This window comes from Cariama cristata, unplaced genomic scaffold (genome assembly GCF_000690535.1).
Source record: "Cariama cristata isolate BGI_N322 unplaced genomic scaffold, ASM69053v1 scaffold21930, whole genome shotgun sequence".
Classification (NCBI taxonomy): Eukaryota; Metazoa; Chordata; class Aves; order Cariamiformes; family Cariamidae; genus Cariama; species Cariama cristata.
Window position 1 is genome coordinate 12449 of NW_009593262.1, and position 23155 is coordinate 35603.

General features: G+C 38.0%; 1 protein-coding gene across 1 annotated transcript in view; it reads left to right on the plus strand.

Annotated features, from left to right (window-relative positions):
- SPAG6 (sperm associated antigen 6) overlaps positions 1-22090 on the plus strand; it is a 32050-nt gene extending 9960 nt beyond the window's left edge. Inside the window, exons 4-11 of the mRNA XM_009709754.1 lie at positions 2230-2413; positions 9045-9250; positions 10132-10305; positions 12735-12887; positions 15251-15442; positions 16630-16746; positions 19486-19631; positions 21847-22090. Coding sequence (XP_009708056.1) covers positions 2230-2413; positions 9045-9250; positions 10132-10305; positions 12735-12887; positions 15251-15442; positions 16630-16746; positions 19486-19631; positions 21847-21913 — 1239 coding nt within the window. The 3' untranslated portion in view covers positions 21914-22090. The remainder of the gene's footprint in view (positions 1-2229; positions 2414-9044; positions 9251-10131; positions 10306-12734; positions 12888-15250; positions 15443-16629; positions 16747-19485; positions 19632-21846) is intronic.
- Positions 22091-23155: the final 1065 nt, after the last annotated feature.

A 23155-nucleotide genomic window follows, 5' to 3' on the forward strand; every position in this document is an offset into this window, starting at 1 on the left:
CCGTTTCCATTCCGCTCTTCGTGATTCAACATCTATATTTAAGGAGTACATTCTTTTGAGCACACAATAAATACTGATTCTGCTGATTTATGGAGCACAGTTACAGGGTCACATCCCAGATCAATGTTTTGTCAATTAAACTGAGCAAAATACAGTTTTACAGTGTGTTCTGACTGTGCCTGTGAATACCGTTTGTTTGTAAATAGATGTGTTTTGAACAATAATAACAAAGAAATGTTTGTCTTTGCCAGGAGCATAATTACTGAACAGGAATAACATACCCATATTTGCACAGACTTGGACTGGTATAAACAATTATAACTTCACTGAGTTCAGCAAAACTTAGATTAGTTAGGGATGTGACCATTTGTCTGTGCTGTTTCCCTTAACTTCTGTTCCCCCTAAATGATGTTTAATGCTTTGCTTGTAAATTATGTTTAATGTACCTGCTTGTAGGCGTTAACTTAGAAGACCAGATTTGCGGCATTAAGGAATTATATTGGTACTGGTAAACTAAGGATGGTCAGGGCATACATTTGAGCAGTGGAAGATGACTGTGCTCTTTAATCGTTAACGCGTTCTCTGATGTGGTTGTAGCCATTGCCAACCATCAAACTACTTGGCAATGCCTGGACATGGTTTAGGGGTTAGCACAAGACGGGGACAGTTCCAGTAGTATAGATGAGACCGTTGTGCTTTGAGGGAAGAGGAGTTTAGGTGGATGGATGTGGTATGTTGTGTCACTTCCCTTCAGGGCCAGGGAGTGGGCCTGGGTCCGTTTTGCTTCCTGTGGAGCCGTTGCAGATACTCCTCTGTTAGTGCTTGATGCTCCTCCACCTTAGTGCTTGAGATCAGACTTTCGAAGGTGTTTGGGCACCTTACAGGATGCACAAAAGCACTCGTGTGGTTCTTTGTTTCTCTGGACTTGATCCAAAAGGGATGTGGGCTTTGCAGTGTTTAAGTTTTGGGTACCTTGACAGTAGGAATCTAGCATTGTAAAAGTGCCCAGGCTCCCTGTGCAGAGCAGGGGAGAATCAGGCATCTTGGAGTGTGATTAAACCCAGCTGGCAGGTGGAGAGAGAGCCCGCTAGAGCCTGTCCGTAGGGCTGGTCTGTCCGCTGCCCGGCTGGAGAGCATACTCCAGGCACATGGACGTAGCAGTAGATTACTTGTGTCCCAGTGCATCTTGCACTCATTGCCGCACAGTGGCTTCACGAGGGAGGAGAACTGTCTTTTGCACAACACGGTTGTCTCTGGACAGAGTACTTCAACTGAGCTCTGGATTTTGAAACTGTAAGGCAGGGGAAGAGATTTAATCTTCAGCTTCCACATCCTAATGATAGTTATGAAACTGCAGGAGGAGACTGAAATGTGACTTTAACTATGCTTTTAAAAGAAACTACAACCACCACTGCAGTTTACATGGAACCCCATGATGTGTGCAGCATCGTACATTATAGGTATACTCAAAACATGTATTTGGCCCAGCGCTGAGGGGGATGGGCGGACCTGAGACAAGTGCTTGGATTTTGCTTGAACTTATGACAGAGGTGCCAAGGTGCTTAGTCCTGTTGAAAGTGAGCTGTTTCCAGACACTTGCAGGCTCCCTAGTCAAAACTGAGGGTCATCCAGTGTTGGGTGTTTGGTGGGATGGGTTTTCAGGATCTCAGCTGTGGGCTTAGGTAATATTTAGGCATTTCAGGATTCAGATCCTAAACCCTTTTGTTGAATCTAATTCTCTGTGTCTCAGTTTCCTCTTTGTCATTGTAAACACTGTTTTCTCATAGAGATGTTGTGAGGGTATATACATTAAAAATTGTGAAACCTTACAAGTGTCACAGATGGGTAGAATTATTTTAGGAGCTTGCCCTGAATAACCTGTGTAATCTGGTTAAATATGTTAAGAGTTATTGTTTTTGCAGCTCTTATCATTCACTACTCACTTAAACAAACAGATTTATCTTGACTATTATCTTTTCCCCATATCCTCTTAGGCCTCTCATTTTTTTGTTTGTTTATACACTTACCGCAGATTTTAGTTCATGAGCTGTCTCAAAGAAGGACTGTAGGATCATTCTCTGTGTGATGTCTGGTGGTCCTGATTTGGATCTGTATGAGATACTGCTTCTACTAAAAAAGTCTAATTTATGCATGTCTGTACTATATTATGCTTTGAACTACTTAATGTTAGTAAAAGTGTTTTGTTTTGTTTTTTTCTGATTTGTATAGCGTTTCTACAAAAAGGCAGCTGCATTTGTGCTAAGAGCAGTTGCTAAACATTCTCCACAGCTGGCTCAGGCAATAGTTCAGTGTGGAGCACTGGAAATGCTTGTGATTTACTTGGAAGATTTTGACCCTGGAGTCAAAGAAGGTGCATCTTGGGCCCTTGGGTATATTGCCCGACACAATTCAGGTAACAGTTTTCACATGTGTGCTATACGAGAGTTATAATAAATTGCATTATTGTCATGTTCATAAATAGAACAAGATGCTTTTTCTTCTCTACTGTTACAGAATTTTAAATTTGGAATAAAAACCTACTCTAACTATACCAATCTGACAATGCTGTACCTTTTGTGGGAAACTGGCGTATCTGACACCAGCAGTGCCAGGTTATAAGAGCTGCTCTAAGAGGAGATGCATTGGGCCTGTGGCCAGGAAACGATGCTCTGCTTTATTCTCCTTCATGAAGAAATTTCAGAATCTTTATGTATTGTGTAACTGTTACTGTGGAACAAAGTTTCTTTTGCTCGACGTTAGTTCTTATTTTATATACATAGTGAAATGGAGAGAAGCGTAGGCAGAACCAAGTTTCATTCAGCTTACAGCAGTGCCTGCTGGATAAATGTGCCAAATTCATTGCACTGACCGTATTATCATTAGCCAGTAGACCACACACTTCTCTGAGTCAGGAATAGATCCTAGGAATCCGATATCGAGCAGTTCACTCCTGTCTCACAAGCAGTTGTATAACTTGCTGGCAGTGTCATGTTCCTATTTAAAAGCTGATCCACGTGGTTGATAATTCTTTTACCAGCTATTTATATAGTTCAAGTAAAAGTTTAGAGCTATGAATCAAAGAACTGAGGGAAGAGAAAGGGTGGGAAAAATGGCTTGTGTTCATATTCTTTAAAGTTAAACTTAGTCTAGGATCATAACATTAACTCATACATTTATGTTTGGTTTTGGCTCTAAAATGTACATAAACTGAATTTGGAAATTATTTTCTTAATTCTTTTTTTAATCGATACGGAGTGTTGGACTGTGGAAGGCATAGGGGATTTCCCTTTCCCACTTAGAGAGAGGGTTAACTTACTGGGACAGACTCCAAGGTGGTCAGCAACTTCCTAACAGACTGCTTTTTCTAGGGAACAAGTTAATTCTTGGGGCACCTCTGTGGTAGAGATCTTTAATCTTTTGGTCACTGGGTCTGAATCCCACCCTTGGTGGAAAATAATTGTTGCTTCCATCTGAACGATATTTGTTTAAGTGTCATTTGAAAGTGTTTGTTTGTATGAATGTGTGTAGTGTAAGTGTGTGTCTGTGTTACTCTTAACATAAACATTTCTGTAGTTTTGTTACGTCAGTAAATCAATATTGACTCACTTCAATTGCCCTTCATGCTATTCACTGCATGAATGCTGGCTGATCTTTAGGGTGATCCAGTTCACTCTGTGATGGCATTGTCTGCAAAGATGGAGGTGATGTGGGGGTATTGAAGACGACAAACTCCTTGTACAAATTTTTATTCTATGGTTATGAATTATTTATTCACTGATAGCGAATGGGTGCATGTCTCTCGTCAATTTACAGGAGGAATAAGAACAGCATTTTCGGATATTAGGTTGAAATTGTGAGTGCTGCCAAGCTGCAAGCATCAAAACAGAGACAGATTACTAGATGTAATCAGTTTAAAAAACAAAACAAAAACCCTGAAAAAATTTGTTATTCCTCTGCCCAGCTACAGCCAATTTGGGGGATTTGCCTTCCCCTCTAACACGGTCACAGGAAGTCTCTAAAACGATTACTGAAAGTAGAGGGGTTATACTGAAGCAAGATCACTCTCTGCATGGTATGTTTCTTATACTCCTACAAGCATGCCTTTGCAACAGGATATTGTTGGAGATAGGATACAAAGATAGATGGACCCAATCTTATCAACATCTGGTGTTTACTGTTCAAGAAACTCTGGATTAGATTTACGTGCTTGTGTTGAACAAAATTTGGCAGTTATGATTTTCTGTCATTGTCTGTGGACACATATTACAGCTTAAACTCTATTTTTAGAGTTGAGTGTGAAATGGTTTTCCCCACCCACAAAAGGTTTTTTCAGTTTCAAAAAATGTTTCAGTTCCAAACTGGGACAACATTAAGACAAGATTTTTTTTTCTCTCCTGAAAAGACTGAGGGGTAGGGAGGCTTATTTACCCCAGCAAGAGAAGTTCAATAATTAGGGCATGTCTGGGATGTATGTGGGAGACAGACTAAAGTCCTGATATGTCTTAGGCAGGATGTGAACCTCTGTCTCCCTGAATGCAAGCAAAGGCTCCCAGAATTCAGTGACAACTGTTTGCCATGGGAGGGTCTCTCTGTTTTTAATCAGAAATTCCATCCATGACCCGGTGAAGTTGCTCTCTAGGAACTGCAGTATATTTTCCCATGAAAAGACTTGATTTTGAGAAATCAAGACTTTTTTTTTTCCTGATGAAAACATTCTCCTTTTAGCAAGTTCCCTACTGTCTTCATACAACAATCTCTTAAAACGCAGTTCTTCTGTGAGCAGATATCTCTAGAAGACCTATGAGATTTTAGGTCAAGGCAGATGTCTCATGAGATTTCAAGACACTAGAAATCTTGCCAGGTCAGATTGCAAAATTTAGGAACAGCTCTTACAGTTCTGCTCTTTCTTGAAGATCTCTTTGAGCTGAATTTCAGACACTGATCTTACTGTAAAATACACAGATCAGTGTGCTGTAGTTTTGCCATTCATTATTTCCACTATTTGTATTTGAAAAGAAGTGTGAAGTGTTTCAAATACCATCAAAATACCATCAAGTCCATGAAAAGTATTTTGTAAATTTTCACTTATACCATATTCAGTTACTTTCAAAATGCAAAATTCTTGTGTTTGAGATATGTGAATAACAGCTTTCCATTTGCTTTGCCTGCATAAAAGGTGTAATTTATGAATCATTCCTTACCTGCTTCAGGATATTGCAAATTGGTAGGAAAACAAAAATAAACAATGCTATTTATAGTCAAGCATATTTCTGAGAGTGGAGATATGCTCATTTTCTGTCATACAGTGGTACTCAGGATCATAGGATAGCTCAGCTTGGAAGGGACCTTGGGAGGTCTCTAGTCCAGCTTCTCGCTCAAAGCAGGGTCACCTACAACGTTAGACCAGGTTGCTCAGCTCTTCAGTGATTTGAGTTTAGCAGTAACTTTGTCTTATTCCAGGATCTAAGCTTGCCTTATAATTAATGACCTCCATCCTTCTCCTGATGAAAGGTTCTCCCTCTGGTTCCAGTGGAATCTTTAGCATTGTGGTTGTAGTGGTCTGTATAAATCTGTGATTTTGAAGTGCAGCCTTTGGACTACTTGTGGGGGTTAGAGTCTTCCTATGTGGCCATTACATGATCACACAGTTCTCAGAAAAATACAGTATTGGTCAAAGCAGTATTTTGGTCAAAACCTGTTACTTCCTGTGGATACACCTGCCACCACAGCAGGGCCTGTTCGAGAACCCTGGTCTGGACTGAAACTTGTATTTGCTTCCAAGCAAAGAAGGTTTTGCTGCTGCTCCACTATGTGAATATGACATTTATTAAGAGCTGTTTTTCCTTCTCTGGGGACTACCTGCACATTCACTTTCTCACCTTCATCTTTTCTCCCTAATCTTTTCTTTGATCCATACTATTATTGCCAACACGTTAACATTGGTATGGATTTTTTTTTTTCTGTAACACCTTAAACCAGTTTGATCAATCCTGTAAGACTTCCCATTGATCCCAGTGGGATGTAGTCACGATATTATTGACTCCTCTTCGTTCCCTTTCCAGTCTTCCTGGTCACATAAACTCCTGACTAGGCCTCAACTTACTTTGAATTAATTTCTTAGTCCCTGATGAGTACTTTTGAATTGAGACAAATCAGTACAACTCTAGTACAACTTCTAGTTGAACTGGTGACATATTAAACTCCAAAGTCTTTATCAGTCAGTCTTCTACCTTCATGTCAGTCTGTCTGCATGTCTGCAGTATCTCTATTTGCTAAAATCTTCCTCATATTGTTCTGGACAGAAGCAACTAATTTATGGTGGTGTTTGAGTCTTAGTTCTCTTGTCTCTGAGCATATGTAGAATAACATTTCCTACTGTGATTCATGTGGGGAGAAGTCTTACTATATCATCATGTAGTTGGTCAGATTCCTTGAGCTGTACACCAAACTGAAGTTCCAAGCCCAGGGTTTTCATAACTTTCTGTGGAATTAAATGAGGTTCACAAATCAGTTTTTCTCTGCTGTCTTTCTCCTCTTCAGCAATTGGTCTTGTCTCTGCCCTTATAGTACAGTCTTGGCATAGTGTTCAGAAAAGTCTTTTTGTAATTTGGTCCAGCTCTTTTAATTTCTTTGAATGAATATTTCTTTTAAAAAAATTCTTTTTGACAGCTGTATTGTCTCCTTTAACTCTTTCTCAGCCTTCATTTTTTTTTAACCTCTGTCTGTGTTTTGTTACTGGATAGCAAAGGTTCATGAATCCTTTGGTGTATAGTCTGAATTAAAGATGGTCTACCAAGTGGGAAGGTTAATTGAGCCTCTTTTTGAGAAAAAATAATTACAACTATCATAGAATCATTAATACTTAGAATTGTAGTTTTGGGCTGAGTTTGCAGGGGAAGGTGATGGGAAGATCTTTTGTCCTGGCCTCAGCTTTCCTGTTTTTCTGACAGTCTGTTTACTGCTTGTCTGTCTTTTGAGACATGGTCCAGCCCTCCATGTGGTAAGTTATTAGCCATGAACTTTATAAACACCACTGGAAGAACAACCATTTAATTAACCATGACCAACAATAACCATCAGTATTTAAATGATATCAGACTTCTAACAGCAAGAGCTGATCTAAATTGAATCAGATTTAGTTTGCTCTTTTAAATAACTTTTATGGTTACTTTTGCATGCCTGGGCGTAGCTATGGCCTTAAATTATTGCTTCTTTCTATCCCTACTTGAACTTCGTGATTTCAGCTCATAAGGCATCAAAGAAACTGATTCTTCTAGTAGTATCCTGTCCCTCTTGACATGATTTTCCTGATAGTAGTATCTCCTAGCAGGCTGTAGGCAATTGAGTTGGTTGCTCTGAAGTTGCTTGTGAGGCACAGTCAGATAGATTAATCTGGACTGTTGGTCAGTAGTTCATGATGTATTCCACTTGGTCAGTGTACAGCATCAAAATACAACTTGAAGAAATCAAGTATGGCTTTTTCCATGAAAAGCTGAATGTAGCTTATACCACTTACATCGATTAGCTAGTTTTCAGGTTTGTTTTCAGATGTGTTTCAGGTACATTTCATTTGAAATTTATAAAACTGAAGGTAGAGCTTTTGGGTTTTGTTGAAATCTTAACAATTTGTGTGTATTTGGAGGATACACACTCCACATTTCCAGTCAAAAGAGTTATTTGAAAAGTGAAACTTGAAGGGTTAATTTGCTATTAGTTTAAAAATTATTGCATTATTTATTATAATTTTGTGAGGTGATATTTATACTTTCTTTAAAATACTGTATTGTAAAATAACATACAGTGTAAATATTTGGTTTATGTGTATTAGAGTGTGTGGCTATAGCTCACTAATTGAAAACAAATCTGGTCAGGAACATTATTTGGATATTAATGTAATGGAGACATGACTTACAGATTTCATGAAAAACTATATTAGTCTATGTATATTTAATGAAGTATGCTATATTTTTCTTAGTATGAAAATCTCTTTATGGATGGACTATAAATCAAAAGCTAAGTTAGAGTCTTGAAATACAGCAGCCGTATGTTGCCATGGTACTGTAAGTCAAGATAAATGTTAAAGATAATAATGGATATGCATAATAAGGTGTAGCAAAACTGAACTAAGAACCTAATAGATTATTGAATCCCCCATGATTTTTACCACTTTTTCAACACTATTTTAAAATAGCACAGCTTGGTTATAGTATAAATTTTGTTTCTTATATCCAGTAATTCTTATGTTAGGACTGTGATTAGTGCTGCATACACTGAGAGAGCTAATGAATTTCTAATAGTGTAATTTTTGTCCTTGTCAGCTAATGATATGCTCAGATTTTTTTTTTTCTTTTTTATTTAAGGTGCAGTTAGTTAAGGATATTGTACTAATCTCAGACACACAATATCCCACTGATGATATTTCTCATTTGTCTAATTGTGTATGATAACGTTTTCATGTCGTTAAAGTATAAATTCTGTCTTGTCCCATGTATGGTAGCAAAGCCTAGTTTTGATCACCAAGTTCCATTTTTCCAATCTTTTATGTAAGATAAATCTTTTATGTATGTTTTTTGTATTTCTGTTTTTGGCATTTGATCTATGCTAATATCTGCTTATCATTTAAAGAGGGTAAAATGCTCTCTAATTAGGTGGTTGGTAAAATTTTGGTACTTTGGCTTTCTGTGTTGTTGTTAGCCATGCATAAAATGCTTTCCTATTGATCAGTGTAGAATAGCCAGGGTTTAAACAGCTGACATCTGCTTACTTTAAAAAAAGAAAAAGAAAACAGAATAACAAACCATTTCAGCCTAATCTACCTCAAATGTGTGCATGTAAATGGGGGTCCATCTATTGACCTGTATTCTTTTCAGTCGTGGATTGGTCCACACGGTTTATGAAACCAGGAGGGCTGATTTGAAATGCAGATGTCGAGACAGTGAACTACACCCTCCCCTTTTTCCTTTGCTGTATCTGTCAGGGTGAAAAATGGCTTGCACAAGGGTCAGTCACCCATACTCACTTAATTACTTTCCTTGGACCTACAGAACTGTCACAAGCTGTGGTGGATGCAGGCGCTGTTCCTCTTTTAGTGCTCTGTATCCAGGAGCCAGAAATTGCTTTGAAAAGGATTGCTGCTTCAACTCTCAGTGATATTTCAAAGCATTCTCCAGAGTTAGCACAGACAGTAGTGGATGCAGGAGCTATCGCTCACTTAGCTCAGATGATCCTCAACCCTGATGCTAAACTGAAGGTACATTTAACTATTTTTTTTTTTTTTTTAATCTCCGTTATACCAGTCATGACTTGATATTGAATCAAAGATGCTGATGTGCATATCTGTTTAGGAAGCTCTCGTTTTGGGCATTAAGAAAATGTGACTACATAGTTAGTGACAAAGAGTTCTGAACATATTCACAGATTTAGCTACTGGATAAAAACTGCTGCTCTGTGAGGAACAGCTAAACTAATCTTTAAAGTGAATAGTATGAATTTTTTTTTTAATTATATAGGATATGAAGAATGCATCATATTTTTAATAGATAAAATTTGCACAATTCAGTTACAAAAAAGGGGTTTGCATACTTAAGATTATACTATAAACCAGATTAATATTAAATGTATTATTGTATTTTAGAATGTACTATCTGATGTGAATAGATACTGTCAAAGGTTTAATCACTAGAGTTTAACTGACAAAAAATTGTTTCTTAATATTTCTGTCTTACTCTAACAGAAACAGAAGACAACATAAACATGCCACTTCAAACAGATAAAAATGCTTTAATATAAGATTTGACAGACCAAACTTAGGCAAATAAAGATACTTTCTATAGGTTTCACTGAATTTTAAATTGCAGTTTTAAATGGTGTGTGTATATATATATTTTCTTTTTTAATACATAGCAAGCTTGAATGGGATAAAACAAAGGAGAAACTTTTATTCAGGAACGAGCGAATGTTCTGTGCCATTATATTCGTGCATGAATTGACTCAGTGAATTGTAAAATAGCTGTAATTGTTTTCCCTATCCTGCTTTGTTTTCCTTCATGCAATAGATTTTTGTGTGCAGGAGGAGTGTGTGTTGTACGATGTTTGTATACTATTGATTTTATAACAATTTTTGTTTACTAGCGTCAGGTGCTGTCAGCTCTAAGCCAAATAGCAAAGCATTCAGTGGATCTTGCAGAGTTGGTGGTTGAAGCAGAAATTTTCCCAGTTGTGCTCACATGCCTGAAGGACTCAGATGAATATGTCAAGAAAAATGGTGCAACTTTAATTAGAGAGATAGCAAAGCATACGCCTGAGGTAAAACCTGGAAAATGCAAATACAAGGTCATATCATTAGATTTTACACTTTAAATAAAACACAGGATTATTCTGTCATTTGCTTTTCGAAAGGGAGGGCAAATAGCTGTTTGGCATGTTCATTGGAAAAATATGGAAATGCTTGCTGATATTATGAGATGTGTATTGAATATGAATTGGGTTAGGAAACTGGGAATCGTATAATGTATACCTAGCTACTTAATTCCATAAGATATCTGCACAGAGAGGGACTTCTAGGCTGACAGTATTGTCAGTCCTAGATATTAAAAATACCATGAGAAAAGCCTCACAGAAGTCATGATACCAGCTAATAAATGACAAGATCATCCTATAACAATAATAGATGGTGTGTGTCTTTTTAAAAATCTTCTGGGGTGCTGTGATCATGTTTTAATTATTTTTCCAATGACATTGAAGGTCAAAAATTCTCTTATTTATTATTAAACTGATAGTAGTTTCTTTTATTAGCTTGAGTTTGTAATTTGAGCCTCAGCATTTGCAGTGTTTTTTGCCAATAATTGATACAGGAAGGTGAGGATGTTTGGCAATGTCAATACAAAATAAATAGGAAAAACAAATAATTATAACTATGTTAATCTGTCAGACCATAGGGATAATTAAAAGGCTCTAAATATGACTCTGGAATTAAATGCAAGCAATGTATTTGTGGAAGACACTAATGCTGAGTGCAGCCATTTCAAAATCGTGATACTAGCTTAACAATTGAGAAGTGTTTAAACATGAATATTGTGCTGTTTCTTCAGCCTGCTAGTCTTTAAGCTGCTGGTGATTAAAGGTTACAGTCTCATCATGTTTCCTGCTTTCTCTCTGCACCTCATGAGCAATGCAACTTCACTTTCTCAAAAAAGTGAAGAAATTATCCTTATGGAAGGGGTGCAGTAGAGTTGGAAGCTGGAAGCCAAACTCACAGGACTGCAGGTAAAATCAGAAGAGCTACTGCCTCGGGATCTTCCGTGCAAGGGGAAATGGCCATTCTAGCATCTCTCCAAAGGAGCTGTAGGAAGTATCTTAGTGACTCCCAGTGGGAAGTCACAATCCATGTTTTGACTTCAGAGTGACAGTGATCTCTGTCCATCTCTGAGCAACTCTATTCAAGCAACACATGTTGCAGCAGAGACAGATTGGCAAATGGTATTTCTAGAGGAGCTGGCTGTGTCAGTCATGTGAGCGTTGTGGCTGCTGGCTCTCAGCTCCCTATCTGAATATGCAGTAAAATTCATGTGAAGGTCAGGATCTGGGGGACTTGCGGTGGGGCCTGGGGGTCACAGCACCAGGGAGTGTGTCTGTGCAGGAGCTCTGTGCATCCAAGTGCACATGGCTGTGCCCAGACATAGGACTTGGTCGTCACTGGCTGCAGTTCACAACCGTGTGAACAGTTTTTCCTAAGTAATAACTTTAAATTTTATCTAGCCGCTTCATGAATAAAGCGATCCCCTATTAAAGCCTCTAAGGCAACGGTGGATTTCTTGTTTATAGAAATCAACTGGATTGGAAATCCACGTGGCTTGGTTTTGTTAATTTTATTTTGACTTTTAAGAACGTGGTGGTTTTTTTTTTTTTGGAGTCTTTGGGAAAAGTGCGATATAGCTAACAAGATAGAAGAAAATAATGATAACATGAAATTATTTTAATTTCTGTACATTGTTGATATCATGCATACTCTCCCGCTGTCCCACAAGTGATGCGAGAAGTGATACCTGTTGGAAAGAAACATGCTGCATAGCTTGATTATCGTTTATAACCAAGGCTATATAATTTGGCATTCTGGGGAAAACTCCATTGCCCATCAGGTGTGTTCCCTGGACACCTCCCTCGGAGTACCCTAACATAGCAGAATAGTGTAGTCTAAGTTGGTTTTGTGCATTCGTGACAGTTGTCTTTGGCTTCGTGCCTCAGTGGGGGGATCCACAAAGGCTTTTGTGCTGCAGAGGTTATCTAGAATGCAGGTGAGAGGAGGAGTGGGCCTTTCCCTCTGTCCCTGCGCAGGATGTATGATGTTGGCTTGGGAATGAGTGGGCACTAGTACGAAAGAATGTCTAGCTCAGTAGGTGCATCTTTAAGGGCATTCATGTATTAGACTGTTGTTTGCACATTTCTTTGGTGTAAACTAATGGAATTGAGAGTATGTCATTCCATGCTATACAGCATGAAGAATTCAGAGTCCTGATTTCCTTGAAGTAAAGTCAATCAAAAACAGAGCAGCAAACCAGCTTAATTGCTGAGAACTTAATGCTGCACTTAGTGCCCAACAGTCTGTATGATACATCGCTCTTATTCCGGCTTTATTTTGTAAATCAGGAGCAATACATTTAAAGACTTTTTCTAATGTAGTGCTTTATGCCTGTTGATACTTCGCAGTATCTAATCTCTTCTGTTTATCTTTTCAGCTTTCACAGCTTATAGTAAATGCAGGTGGAGTTGCTGCTGTGATTGATTGTATTGGCAGCTGCAGAGGGACTGTCAGACTGCCTGGCATCATGATGCTCGGTTATGTAGCAGCTCATTCAGAGAACCTGTCAATGGCAGTGATTGTCTCCAAGGTTAGCTATCACTTTGTCATCTTCCTTTAATTCTTCAGTGGTATTCTGAGAAAGAGATACAAATTAACACAGGCAGAGAATGAATTTTGGGACAGAATTATATACTTGCTGTTGATGAATGCACTTTCTCCAAATATTGCTGCTTGCTATGGCTGAAATTTGGTGGTAACCTGATCAAAGTGTAACTTTATGAAGTTGAACCTTTTATAAAATGTCCTGGATTAGTTTGTGAGCGTCCATTTGTATTACAGTATATGATTTTTCTGTGTTGCAATTGCATGGGTACAGAAAATAAGTCAGTGAATTTCTATGGTCTGTTTCCTCTTAAAATAAATATTTGTGGCTACATCAGACCCCTTGTTGAAGCAAGAATGTTTAATGGCACATTCTTCATTGCACTAGCATGACTCTGCTAGTACTGCTAGAGTAGCCTTGCAACAGAAATCTTCAGACTCTGAAAAGACCTCAGTTTCTAATGTAGTATGGGTTGATTCAGTTGTGCAAGTGACGTTTCAAATGAGATAAGCTATACATTTTCAAATTTAAATAAATTCTGCTGGGCAATGATATAGAAGGGAGAGAATTTGTGATAGTCACAGTGGGTGAAATTAGTGTCTGACATAGTACTCTGATGCGAGCGATGCTAACTAATGACAGGATGAAGGAAGTAATTTCACTGAGCATTGTTGGCTCATTTTCACACTATGTCAGTCATTTAAAATGTACTGTAAGAGTCGAAACAACAAAACAATAAAAATGGAGGAACAGGAATGTCTTCTAGTAGGACTGCAAGTTAAAGAATGGAAATTGCTACAACGTAAATTGATAAGTATGCAGGGAAGGTAGGAGTGATCAAAAAACCCACAACTCTTCTGCATTTGAAAACAAAAGAAACATACTTTTTCCTTGCCTTCTCTGGAGGCCTGTCTTCTCTGGATATGTCTCTCTCTCCACTTTCAGGGATGCCTACAGCAAATATGCTTCTTCTATTGAGTGCTTGACATTAAGTGGGATGAATCCAGGATTAAGTTCATGAGGAAGCACCTAAGTGATAAATTTTTGAAGGGTAATAATGGTTGCTACTGTAACTGAATGGGAATGTAGTGAGAGATTTTTATAGGGATCTGTGCAAACTCTCATGAAATTAAGGATTTTAATGAATGATCCACGAAAGAAACCCAAATAAACCCAAAACTCATTAAAAAAATTTTTGCTTCAGGGGAGACTAAGCTTGTGGAGTGGTACATAGTGCTGAGAGCAGGGCTTGATAAACTGCAACCATCTGAAAGAAATGCACTGTGGCATAACCACGTGTGGTTACACATCTACGATGTTACGATGTAAAGTGATAGCTCCGTTCCACAGTACTGTATCCTGGAAAGGATGAATTTTGAAAAATGATTTTTGGGGTCATATTGGACAAACACTTCATTGTGGTCTTCTGCTGCAGTGCAGTGGAAAAAAAAAAAAAAAAAGACAATTCAGTCCTTTGCGGTATTAAAGAGCAGAAGGTGAAGCATTATTGGAAAAGACAAGTTAATCTATCTGTAGTACTAGTGCCTATAGTTCTGTTGCTGTATTTGAAAAGGATCTTGAAAAAAAACAACCCGAAGAGTGTGCAGAAAAGAGTAAAAAATGATCCATGAGATGGAGAAAAAGGTTTTCTAGTTAGAGGTTTAGTAGCCTTGCCTTACCTAAAGTGGCATGAAATTGTTCCTATTGAAGTGTCGTGGCATAAAATACCAGCTACTAAGTAGCTCTGTAATCCTGTGGAGAAAGGATAAAGACTGTGACTCCGAACCAGAAGAACTTCAGTAACAGCTGAATGCCAAGTGAGGTATTCTCATCTCTTGATGTCTTCAAATCAAGAACTGAAACCTTTCTAAAGTGATTGGACAAGTCAAACATGAACTACTGGACTCAAGAAGAGGTTGATAAGTTGAAATTTAGTGCTATGGATTAAAAAAAAAAAGACTCAATGATTGAGCCCTTCTGGTCTTAAACTGCTTTCATAGATTCATAAACACTCAAATTCTTTTATTTTTAGTCTGGCAAAACTGAAGCCTTTACTCTTAGTACAGCCTGAATTGTCATGTATGCCTTGAATTTGTGTGTTAGCTCAAACTGCCTTCTGACTTAGAACATTGAATCTGTTGCTCTCTTTCTTTAACTAGATTAAGATTTATTAAAAATTCTTGTCAGTCATGATGTTGTAAATATGTGACACCACTAGCACATGTTCTCTTATGGCTTATTTTAGAAGAATGTAAATAGAGAAACATTTTCTAACAATCTGTATCAGTTTCAAGTTGTCCTTCCCTGGCGTAGATTTGTGAAGGTTGTGCTTTTGATTAATGCTACAGGGAGTACCACCATTGTGTGCCTGCTTGATAGAAGAACATGAAGATCATATTAAGGCAGCAGCTGCTTGGGCCTTGGGACAGGTTGGAAGACATACTCCTGAGCATGCACGTGCCGTTGCAGTGGCAAACGTGCTACCCACACTGCTTGCTCTGTATATGGACACACGCAGTTCAGAAGATCTCCAAATGAAAGCAAGTATATCCGTAGTATCTGCAGTATGAGATATTTATTGTAATCAACAGGTGTAAGTGCTTAAAAACTACTAATTTGTATGTGCTTTTATTGCTATTCATTGAGTCTCAGATTTCCTGGGTGCAGGGTGTCTGAAGGCTGTGTGTCATTTATTAGGACTGGCCTGTCCTAATGGGTGTGCATATGGTGCATACCAAATCATATGGTACAGTCACAGCAGCCTAGTCCCTCATTTTCTTCCCAGTTTAGATCAGAGTTGCATACAGCCATAAATGATATAACTTCTTGTGAGTGACTAATTACGTACTTTTTATTTTTTGGAAGTATAAGCTCTTGTACAAAATATTATAGTCCTTGTAGTAGATTTGCTTACATTTTTATTATTATAATAAAACTGTAACAAATACTCAAAGCTCTGCTCTTGAAAACATGCAGCTGTTCATGTTTACTAGCTCCTACACAAGGAAGGCTCTAGAGTTGCAGTTTAGTAAAGTGTATTTTTGAGTGACAGTAAGTGAACCAACTGAAGAGTATAATATGACAGGATATGGTCTCCCGTGTTGTACTATGCTTGTGTACATTCCACTGAAGTATAAAGTTCCAGATCTGTAAAGTAACTTTTGTATAGTCATTTTCAATGGTCACCAAAGTATCAAGGCCAAATTAGTTGTACCTATAATCCTACCCAAGAAGGTCATTACTGCTTGTAGCAGTCAATATTGAGTCTGTTTTCAGCAACTAAGCACTGATGGACAACTGTTTCACACTCTCTTCCCCTCCCTGCCTGGACAGTAGTGCTATCCCAGACTAGCAGACTCTCCTAGTAAGCCACTTCTAAAATACAATCTTTTAAAATGTGTTTTGATTTAGGTTTCTTACTATATTACAGTACTTCAATTTACTTAAAGTATCTACTCCTGCTTCCATTGTAGTCAAGGAAAATTGACTTACTTTGACCATAGATAACAATAGGAATATGATGGTAGGTTTTGAGGTTTAATAAATCTAAGTAGAAAATTGATTCTTCATTAAGTGACCTGATAGATATAATAGTTTTTATTCAGAAATGCTCTTTGAGAATTCTGATCAATTTGCTTTTTTGATCAGACTTCAGTGATAAATAACAGGAATTCTCGTTGTTTTCATTGATGTCTTACTAGAAAAATTTTATTTTGCATTTCAATAGACTAAAAGAGCCTTAAAGAACATCCTTCAGAAATGCACGTATCTTCCAGCACTTGAACCATTGCTGCATGATGCGCCTCCCAATATTATGAAACATATTGTTGGGCAGTTTAGTAAGGTAAGAAAAGGCTCTGCTTGAGAAGTAATATGTTAATTGTTTTCCATTTAGCAAGGAAGCTGTCTTTCCAAAGATGAGGTCTCTCTAGAGGTCTCAGTAGTTTTCTCAGGATCCTGAAGCATCCCCTGCAGAAGCAGTTTGGAGCATCCCATTCTTTTGTCTGATGAAGCTGGATACTGTTTCATCTGGAACCTGCCATAATTCATCCTAAGACTGGGAAAACAGTTGCTTATAAGCAAGGTGTTTTTTTCTTCCTTGCCTGTTGAGATTAAGTGGAATATTAACTCACGTGCAAATATTTTCACTGAGCCAATGTATCATATAAATCCCAGTCATATCTGTTTTAGATAAAGTACAAAGCTGTCTGTACAGGAGTGACTTAAGTCAGGTATTTTACAATAGTCTAGAGTATAAAGGCTTCACCACTTTTATCCTCATTAATTTTCAGTCTCAATTAACTAAGTGTAAAAATCCCAAATCTTTTCTCATCCCTCTCAAAATTTGAAACTGCTTGTTGTTAATTACATTGTTGATTTGAGTGCAGCATATGTGAAAAGTGTTACAGTTTAATAAAAATATTTCAAATTATTTAATTAATTGCTAAGTAATCAGATGTCTACAATGTTCACCAGCTGTTGGGAATCCTGCTCAACTATAGACTGTCTTTTGTGCAATACTCTGCAGTGTAATCTGTTAGCAGGGGGTACCAGGCTCTCTTGGTGAGACGTCCTTTCTGGAAATGGCCAAGCAAAACACTCTTGATACTCAGTTCTGATTATCACAGATCTGGAAGCACTACTGTTTGTAGTGCAGATTCCCGATTACATCGCCACTCTTAGGTTTGTCTTGTCTTTTTGCTAAGTCTGTACAAAGATTGGAGATTTGCGCAGAGTCCAGTGCCTTTTGCTTCTGTGTGCTGACTGGAGCTATTAATGAGTTGAGTGCATAGTAATTGGTTACCCAGTGTATAGGTTTGAATGTTGTTTGCTGTTGAAGTGGCTTTGTACCCTTCATATCAGCTGATGGTTTTTTTTGTTTCGTTTTTCTTCTTCTCCCACGTTGTATTAAACAAACTATACTTGTCTGGCATTTGCTCTTCTGAAATACATATTTAAAATTAGGTTCTCTGCAGTAAAACCATGTTTCTCTCCTGTACCATAGCTTGGGAATTTCCTAGTCTTAGAGCTGTGGTGTATTCCTTCTGTGGGCTTATTTATAGCACAGTGAAAGCCTTATTTCCGAGTTGTGCTTCAGAGTGGGATGCTATCTGTTCTTGGTGCTGGACTGTGTCATTTTAGCATTCTCATTTTCGGGTTCTGTGCAATTCTGTGCTGTCTTAGTTTGGACTGGGGGAAGGGACAGTGTCTCAGAGGTGCTGTCTAGGGCCTCTTCCAAGAGAGTTTTCTGCTGTTTTATCCAGCTTGGGAGCCACAGTGTGGAGGAGGAAGGCAGGGAAAGGGCCATATCCTGTCTCCTTGCTAGTTCCTCCTTGGCAGTTCTTGTTGTGGAGATACATGGAAACAGCCGTCTTTTCAGTTCCCACAACAAAATGATCACAGTTGTTCCTGACACTTCTATGGAGCATATAATAGGGAGAAGTCTGTATGCTCCCCTGTTTTTTCTTTACTTGTCTGTTGATTTTTTACAGCCTAGAGGGACCAGAGAAATGAAGGCTGTTTGCTTATATGTATGGCAGAAATCTCACCCTTCTTTTCCTTCATCCTTTTAGGCAATCCCTTCCTCCTTTGAGGCTCTTGTTTTATACTGTGATACAGTCAAATTTATGACCAGTGTGAAGGCTTATAAAATGCTTTTGCCCCCATAGTATGTAAGTCTCAGAGTTGGTTTTAAACCCATCTGGTTTTGTTGTAGATGCAGCTGACGTCTTGCATTATCTCTCTTTTTTTTTTCTATTTTTTTTTTTTTTAATATTATTGCAGCCCTGTGGGCCTATGGACTACATGCTGTCATTCTGCCTCGCCTGGCCCAGCCCCCACCTCCCTCCCTCCCTCCCTCCCATCCTCTGGACAGAGCTGCATATTGGCATCAGTCAGGGAGCGCAGAATGTATTGTCTGATCATTTCTGCTTCTCATCCCCTTTGGCTGCAGAAACTTCACATTTTTGCTTTGTGTGTGTGTTTGTAAAAGGCTTCCATGGCTACCCAGTGTGTTGTAGGATTTTAATATCTAGGAATTTAATAGTAGCATGTAATCCTTCAAGGCTGTATTGTTCACTTGCAACAATTCTCAGTATTGTTTTCATGCACTAATCTATACTAGATCATTATAGTGATATAAAATTCTGCTCTACAATTAAACTGTGGGAATTAACATAAAAGACTTGAATAACTTGGTTTAAGTGGAACAGATGCTGTTGTTATTCTGTGTTAGTGTTCTGGTTTTATTATCTAGGAAATCTCCACAATCTTATTGTCTCCATAGGAATAATTCAAGAAATATTATTTACGTAAAGATAAATATTCAATTCATTATTTTTATATGTTATGTATTAAAGTACATGTTGAATTATGGTAAAACCGTAAAGGGCTGGTTTATGATTTTTTTTTCCTGTACAACTGGGTGTTAAAATACAGTAGTCATTACAGATGTTGTACCTCTGATGTTCCATTTTAGCTGTCCTCTGAATTAAAAACAGATAAGCAATATTTGAGTCTAGTAGCATAGAGATTCCTTTAAAAGAAAATATTACTTTTTTTTAATATACTTTTCTGTGTGTAGGTGTTACCACATGACAGTAAAGCACGTCGTCTCTTTGTAACAACTGGTGGACTTAAAAAGGTTCAAGAAATAAAAGCAGAACCTGGGTCACTTCTTCAGGAATATATCAACACTATTAACAATTGCTATCCAGAGGAAATAGTAAGGTAGGGAAAATGAAATTAAAAAAATTCACACTTATAACATTGTTAGATGTCTTTCACAGGAACAGCACAAAGCAAGGATTTGAAATACTAATTTAACTTCTACATGAATTTTGTTTTTAATAAAACAGCATAATGTTTGGCTAACTGCCCCAGTGGTAACACAACTGCTACACACATACTTTTGAACACTTTCTCTTTTCTGATTGTTTTTGGAATCTAATTTCTTTGTCTGTAAACAAAGTCCAAATAATAAGGCTGTTGCTGGAAACTGGGAAGAAAAGTCAGCCCTTCACCACCCAGACAGACTCTGAGGCTTGAGCACAGCTCCTCTCATATTAATGAATGTCTGTGGGAAGTTTAGTTTATCCTGGTAATTTATTTATGGATTACTCAGGCTCCAAAATACAGGTATTGGAGAATCTTTGGTTGCATCCCTGACTTGCCTAAGAGCCTGTCTGAACTAGTGTATTGAGAGGCTCCTTTGAAACTTCCTCTGATGTACAGAGGGTCCAGGGGCTCTCCTGCACAGTTGCTTTGCCCACAGCTGCCCTTCCTCCCTCAGCCTCATCATGAGGCTTAAGTGTTATATAAAAGGACCATACACCAGCTGTCTGCACCAAGTTGAACTTTGCCCTTAATGAATACAGAAACACTATTAAATAGCTTACAGTCAAAATGTCACCATCCTAAATTGTAATAATGAGAGAAATGCCCTCCTAGATTCTAGATATCCATTTACCAGTCCTTCACTCCATCAACACATCAAAAGGATGTTGTACTCGTGCACTCCCTCTACAGGCTCTGAAAATCTGCATCATCAATTTTAATTATAGCAACAGAGTTCTTCAGCTAATAGTAGCTACAAACTAAGTCACACAAAATGATGCCCTGTTTGTCTCCATAAAGAAAAGCCAGTGGCTGTCAAATGGGTAAAAGCAAAATCATAAAGAAACTTTATTCTGCAGCTTATACTTCAGAAGGAAAGAGGACATTTGCTTATGCTTTTCTGGATATAATTAATGTTTCTTTGTTACAGCTGGTTTTTTCCCTGTAAATGAAACAAGGTTACTCATATAGGCTGGCTTGTAATAAAGAAAAGGACCCCTTTGAGCATCTCCTGCTTGCCTCTTTGTGCTGCTGCCTGATGTTGGTTGTGCTGCCTGAGGCACAGCTGCTATAATAGACTCCAGCTCTGGGTTTGTCCTGGAGACCTGTTATTTTAGGCTGTTTGCAGACTGAATATAATAATGCATTGAAAAGTTAGCTTTACAATTGGAGAACTAATGAGAGTTTTAAAAAGAATTATGTTGTGCAGAAATCATCCAGAAAATTAAAATCAACAAGGTAAATGGATCTTCCCTTCAGTGTGAAAACATTGGGGATTTCTACTTGAATACATTTTAGGCATGCGTTACATGGAACTGTGTCCCGCTCTCTATAAAGACAGTTAAAGCTTCCAGGGCTCAGAGATGACAATTTACATGCCTGCAAAACCAGAAATAGTACTGAGATGTATGTTTTTAGAATAACACAGTAATAAATTTCAGATACCCTTTACCTGGAAAACAAGAACTAAATGCAGCTTTGGTGATGCTTGGATATTGGAAGCATGTAGTTGGTCCATTGTGGAAAACCAACTGAATGACAGCAGGACAATAATGGCACCATAGAGTCCTACTCTAATGAAAACCTATTGGACAATCTCTGTCCTTGAGTTGAGAGAGAAGGTCATTGTGATAAATTTTTTTTGTTCCAGAATCAATGTCTCTCGCATTGATGTAGACTTCACATTAGGTTTGGGGTGTGTGCTTATGTTTGATGAACAGCAGTAGGCTATTGTCATCTGCCAGCCTATGGTTCTATGTAAACTCATGCTTTTTTATTAAAGGCCGTAATTTCAGAAGACGTTAACATCTACGTTTCTCAGTAAAGACAATGCTTATGGCTGGGGAACCTATCTAAAAACTAGCCACTTACCTACATGCCCTAAAAGAAGCTAACTATATTTTTGAAAACCTGACTTCCAAGTATAAATGATAATGTAAGTTGAAAAGCAGGCTCTTAAAACATTGTAGGGGAATAACTGTAGAGTTCCTCGAGCACTGTTTAATGCTAGGATTTTTTTCCTGATCAATAGAGATATGTATAGTGTTTAATTACTTAGCACAGAACATGCCTTGCAGTCTAATGCACAAACAAAATGTTTCTCTTTCAGGTATTACTCCCCTGGATACTCTGAGATACTTCTGGAAAGGGTGGAAAATTACCATCCAGTTTTATAAACTTCAATTTTTTATTAGACCTGTATTTCACATTTATGCCTTTATGACTGTAATACAAATACAGCTGTTGAAACTCTTGTTTGATTCTGAAATCTCCTTCTACTCTTTGAACTACTGAAAGAGCTCACCAATTCCAGTAAGCTATATTTTGTTCTTTATAAACTTGTTTGTTGCTAAGTTTTTGTTCCTTTTTGTTTTTCTCTAACATTACTACCAGATATTGCAGCACGGGATTTCAGGCTGGGGTGATGATTTATCACAGAAGCTTTTTTAGAATCAGTCATTTCCTTTTCCTTCCACAAGAAAGGTTTTTTATTATCTCATTCAAATTTTACCCTTCTCAGTACTGTAAGCATTTTCCCGTTGCATATTGTTTAGAGCTTCCCAAGTTTGCTGAGGGGGAAAAAGCTGGCCCCTGTGCTTTTTCTAATTATGGAATCCATTCTGCACTGAGATATCTCCTACTTCTACATTTCAGAAAGTAAAGTGATGTGATTTTGCATCTCCAAACATGTTAGTAGCTGCTAAATAAAGAAATAATCAGATCTGATGATGATAAAAGAGCTGAATTCTGCATGATATGATAGTGTGGTGGTCCTTGCACGGTATGTAATACATCTTATGCAAAAGTCCTTATAATTAAGGCAGGATTCACTGTGGAGAGAAGGAGCAATACACTGTGTGGTGTATGCATTCTTGTTCCTCCTGGAAAGGACAGAGTGAACTTAGAACTTCCACGGGCACAAAGGGAAAGACCCTCAGAGGTTTGGCCTCATTTGGGTCAGCAGTGAATTTGTGTGGTTCAGAGGAGAGGAAAATTGCTTGCCTGCAGGAACACTGTTAGCAAAGTTCTGAGCACATTCAGAGGAAACCTGAGGATACTTGAGTCCCACTGATTTGAGTGATGGGACTAAGGCTGCTTAGTACTTATTCTTGAAGAGCTGAAATTGCTGCAGAATTGAGTTGAAACACATTTGGAACTTAGTCTTGAAGTTACAGATCACAGTGACGTGGAAGTTATTGGAGGTATGTGCTCTTGCCTGTCTGTAGAACATCCTGGAAATATTTTTGCTGCCTTATGTAGAGTGAAAAGACTTTTACGTTCTGCTTGCTCCTCTGTTGTACTGTAGCAGCAGGGAGCAGCATACAGCCCTTTAGTATTCCTTAGTAGGTAACTGTCATTTACCTTTTTTTTGTTCTTCTAACCATTTTTGTTTTCCTTGTATGCAACAGTTTTTTGTG